Below are 5233 nucleotides of genomic sequence, written 5' to 3'. Positions count from 1 at the left end.
TGTGACACTATCAAACGTTGTTACTAAATAGATATATTAAGTGAGAACATTTTTATGTTATCACTAATAACTTCTTTTGTTGTCACTAAATCCCTTTTTATTGCACTCGTAAAAGTGACATTCGGTTTTTATTATCACTCTATAGCATTAGTGATACCCATTAACACAACCATATTAACATAACATTAGTGTTCTCGCTCAAAAAATTATTTCTTGTATTGGATACTCACCGGTAAATCGATCAAGCTGAAAATCTGACACATACTGAATACAAAATCGGTAATTCGGTTATGTATTTGTTTTTCTTTTTGCCAAAAAAATGATTATTCGGTATTAACGAATATTGAAATTTTATTTGATATGTTTATTATTTTATACATATATATATTTCTTTTTTTTAGTTTAGTTATGTAAATTGTAACCATCACCATAACGTCACTCGGTTTAGCCTCTTATATTTACAAGTTGCAGTCCCTTCTCTTTTTATCTCCATAGTTGGACATTTCTTTTCTTCCATCCCTTTCCAAACCTTAATCATTAATAACTATATCCAAACCACTTATTAATATCCAAACCACTGATTATTCATCTCATCTCATCTAGCTAGCTAGCTATGCCAGGAGGAGTTAAAGGAGAAGTAAGCCCACCCCATACTTTCTCTTTAATTTGTCTATCTATATATATATCTGTATCTAATAACACACACTTGTTAGTGAATAAAAGTACTGCTGCATGTCTGATTTATTATTACATCTAAAATTTTGAAGGTGATGTGGCCAAGATTGGTTGCAAGTAAAATCTTGGGAAGAAAATTGGTTGGAAACAATTTTGTCGCAGATTTTCCGAGTGACGGAAATGATTCCTTGATGGAAATTCCTTGCTTCAATGGCATCAAGTCTCTATGTCCCGACAACAGCATTACCAACGAGGTCCGCGAAGAAGAAACTCGAAATATCAAGTAATTAAGTCTCTACTACAATATTTATTTTTACCACTTTATTTTCTCAAGGATGAATCTTTTTTTTTTTTTTTTTCTCAACATTATATATTACTATATTATTTGTTATCATATCGAAAGGGTGTCTGTTAGCACTTGGAATGTTGGAGGAGTAACGGCAATTGACGGTTTTAATATGGATGAGTTTGTAGACCCGACCAACGCCTGCGATATCTATGTTTTCGGGTAAATTTCTTTTTTTTGACTAATTCAAGAAATTGATGATAGAAAAAGAAATTAATGTGATGCTCAATTAATTGTATATATATATATATATATGTGTGTGTGTGTGACGATGATGATCTGCAGGTTTCAAGAAGTTGTGCCGCTTAGAGTTGAAAATGTGCTAGGACCGGAGAAGAGCAAGATTTCCATGCAATGGAATTCGTTAATCAGAGAAGCTCTAGCGAAGAGAGACAAACAAATTGTTGAAGAAAACAAACTCAAACCGATTAATTATAATAATGACAACTCGAGTTTCAGATGCGTCATTAGTAAGCAAATGGTAGGAATATTGATCTCAATTTGGGTTCGTGACGAGCTCCGCCCGTACCTCCGGAACGCCAGTGTTTCATGCGTTGGTTGTGGAGTCATGGGTTGTTTAGGCAATAAGGTAATATTTAGTACATATGTTACATATACAATTTTAAATTTAAATAATGAATAATATATGATCCATGAATTAATCTCACATGTTTGGTTTGTAGTTTATTGCAATTAGTACCCCTATGTTATATTGAACTGCTAATAAACTACTCCATATTAAGTTTATTGGCAAAAACACCCCTGTGATTTGAGTTTTTTTAGCTGACTAGTACTCCTGTTTAGGGGGTTGTGGGTTAAAAAAAATGGAATCATAGACGGTTTCTTGCCATAAAATAACATTGGATAGTTTTTTAGCAATTCGGGTACTAATTGCAATAAACCCGAATTAGTTAGTGACATTAATTGGTGTTTTTGACTAAATTAACTTGCGAATTTGCAGGGTTCCGTGTCGGTAAGATTTATATTACACGAAACGAGCTTTTGCTTCGTGTGCAGCCATTTGGCCTCGGGTAGTAGAGAAGGCGACCATAAGTGCAGGAATTCAAACGTAATTGAAATATTATCGAGGACCATTTTTCCACAAGGCCCTTCACTTGATCTTCCCTCAAAGATTCTTGATCACGAGTATGTATTAATTAAATAATAATTATTGTTTTTGTTTTTGTTTTTGTTTTTGTTTTTATTTAAAAAAAAAGGTACGATTTATGTTTTGTCCTAAACCATGCGTACAAATAATCTTTTCGTTATTAGAAGCAAACAATTAGTCTCTTTCTATTATAATAATTAATATTCATTGTTTAATAGATAATTAAACTACAGTAGGAGTACAGGGGGAATAATCCAATCAGATTACGAGCATATAAACAACCAATTATTGGCTGTTTATAAGTTTGAATGTTGTCTATATCAATCAAGCCGCCTGAAAATGATTAAAAAAAATTGCTTTGTTATAATTATATATATGTTAATCACATGGAGTGTTAGTTAAATTAAGATTGGTGTTTTTGGATGTTTTCAACCCTACTTAGTTTACTAATCGGTAGCTTAACCACCTCGATTAGCAACAATATAATTTACTAATAGCGGTTGAAGCAAGTAAGTCTGTGTCAATTAACACAGGTTCGAGTTCCCTTGTCAACTGTCGCAAGGTGGAGCTTGTCACACATGATCATGCTAGTTTGTTATAAGTTTTTCATATGCTTTGCAAGTTATTGTACGAGATCGTCGATTTACCATATATATATATATATATATATATATATATATATATATATATATATATATATATATATATATATATATATATATATATATTACGGCAACATGTTACTGCAACATCGGAGATTCATTGTTTGAGTTTGAATTAATTGCCTAATTGCCTTATTTAAAAGCTAGTGTAATTAGTATGATATGTCACTACTTGCAAAACAATTAATATACTTTTATGTATTTTTACTAATTTTTTAATTTGTGGTGTGCAGCCAAGTGATATTTCTAGGGGATTTGAATTACAGAATCTCATTGGCTGACTCAGCGACAAGAGTATTAGTAAACAAAGCAGACTGGAACGCATTATTGCAATATGATCAGGTTTCAGCCACTAATTTTATTTGCTTATTATAATCCTATTATTTTTTAATATGATCAAATGGTATTTTATCTCCTATTCTTTAACTTATTTTTACTAAGTTAGTCAATAATATAGCCTAGAATATTTTATTTTTAATAGTATTTTATATCTCCTATTGGTTTCTTATATCTAATTTATCCATTGAGTGTACAATCATGCATCACATCATTTGTGTAGTTGGCGTGTTTAGATATTTGAATTGAGCACTATTTGCTAATGTGAAATCTGCTATATATATATATATATATATATATATATATATATATATATATATATATATATATTATTTTAATTATTATTATTATTATTATTATTATTATTATTATTATTATTATTATTATTATTATTATTTATTTTTAATTTTTTTTTGGGGGGGGGGGGGAGAAAATATGCTTTATACTTATAGATATAGGTGTAATGAAATAGTAACTAATTAAATAAAAAATGTGGTGAAAATGTGTAGCTAAGAATGGAACTGAAGGAAGATCAGGTATTTGAAGGATGGTGTGAAGGAAGCATTAAATTTGGTCCAACATACAAATACTATCCCAATTCAGATGACTATTACGGCAGGCTTGAATTTAAAAAGGGCGAAAAGAAACGCGCTCCAGCATGGTAATTTTCTCGTTTCTCTCTACTCATTAAATCCAATTCAATTAAACGAAGCCCAAATATATCCCTATGATTCAATTTTTGTAGCAAACTTCCCGCAAAATCTCACCATTTAGGGGTTGTATGCTAAAAACAAGTATCATATGAGGGTGTTTGCTAATATTAATAATACGAGAATTTTTTTAGTAATTCAATATTACACTCTGAGGGGTTGAATGCAATAAAAACCCCGATCATGTAATAACATCTAGGAGATGCTAATACAAACGTACACATGCATGTATGTTATTTAGGAGTGCAAATCTGAATGTACTAATACTCTGATATATTTTATCCATGTAAAAGAATCTAATTAATGGTTTATTTCGCTAAAGTAAATTATGGAACATATATATAAAATTTATTTCATAATATTATATAAATTTATTGCAATATTAACTAATTTAAAGTTAGAAGTAAATTTAATGTTTTAGGGGTGTGGGTAAATATTATAGGTGTGATAGGATAATATGGCGCGGTGAAGGGTTGAAGCAACAAGAATATGAAAGGGTTGAATCGAAGTTGTCGGATCACAGACCAGTGAAGGCAATTTTCATCAGCCAAGTCAAAGTGAAGCTCAAGTCTCAAGCCCTTCAAAACTTCTTCTTATCTGAGAGATATGAGAATACAACAAATAAGTATTTGGAAGATGATTTTCCTTGTAAAAATGCCAAATTTGCTCTTCAAGTAAGGGATTTATAATCTATTATTTTCTCTTACCAAGAAAAACAATTGCATGTACATGTAAAAATATGGCGGCAGATCATATGTTCAAATGATTCTTATATTTCTATTTGGGCAAGTACGTTGTTATGGGAGAAGTTGATATAAGATATTAGGTGTTGTGAAATGGCGTATTTACTTAAACTCTTTGGTTTGGTGGTCGTGGAATGATGTAGTAAAATATAATGTAGACAACAATAGAAAGAGATGGATAGAGAGAATACCAACAACAAATGCGTAGAGAGATAATTGTGGGGATTAAAAAGGTTTCACAAGCTTCTTTTATCACACTTCATTGGTGTACAAACAATGAATTTACACAAGAGAATTGACTCAATCAAGTCTTAATCAAGCTATTTTAATCACGTCAAATCTGGAGAAAAATATTATAACAAAATCAGGGATAATTACACTTTCCGTCCCTATACTTTACCACTTATTCTTTTTTCGTCCTTAAACAAGTTGGAGTGACATTATTCATCCCTAAACATGCCATTTTTCTGCTATTTTCGTCCCTCCGTCAATTTGACTTGTTAGTTTGGACGGAAAATAACATGTGATTCGCACATGATAGGGAAAATTACAGTTTATGTCCCTAAACTTTACCACTAAAACGATTTATGTCCTCAAACATTTCAATCCACGAAATATGTCCTCAAACTTGCCACTTTTGATCACTTTATGTT

General features: G+C 31.0%; 1 protein-coding gene across 1 annotated transcript; it reads left to right on the top strand.

Moving 5' to 3' along the window:
- The first annotated feature begins 487 nt into the window (after positions 1 to 487).
- On the top strand, positions 488 to 4653 carry LOC105954271 (DNAse I-like superfamily protein). Its single transcript, XM_012977946.2, has 8 exons — positions 488 to 637; positions 768 to 958; positions 1079 to 1183; positions 1307 to 1610; positions 1983 to 2167; positions 3025 to 3133; positions 3637 to 3788; positions 4280 to 4653. The coding sequence occupies exons 1-8, from the start codon at positions 614 to 616 to the stop codon at positions 4524 to 4526; spliced, it is 1317 nt and encodes a 438-aa protein (XP_012833400.1). The 5' UTR covers positions 488 to 613; the 3' UTR covers positions 4527 to 4653.
- The last annotated feature ends 580 nt before the right edge of the window (positions 4654 to 5233 follow it).

Source organism: Erythranthe guttata, chromosome 12, assembly GCF_056151865.1.
Source record: "Erythranthe guttata isolate IM_541 chromosome 12, IM_541, whole genome shotgun sequence".
Lineage (NCBI taxonomy): Eukaryota > Viridiplantae > Streptophyta > Magnoliopsida > Lamiales > Phrymaceae > Erythranthe > Erythranthe guttata.
The sequence above is the reverse complement of the archived record's forward strand: the minus strand, read 5'-3'. Positions and strand labels throughout refer to the sequence as shown.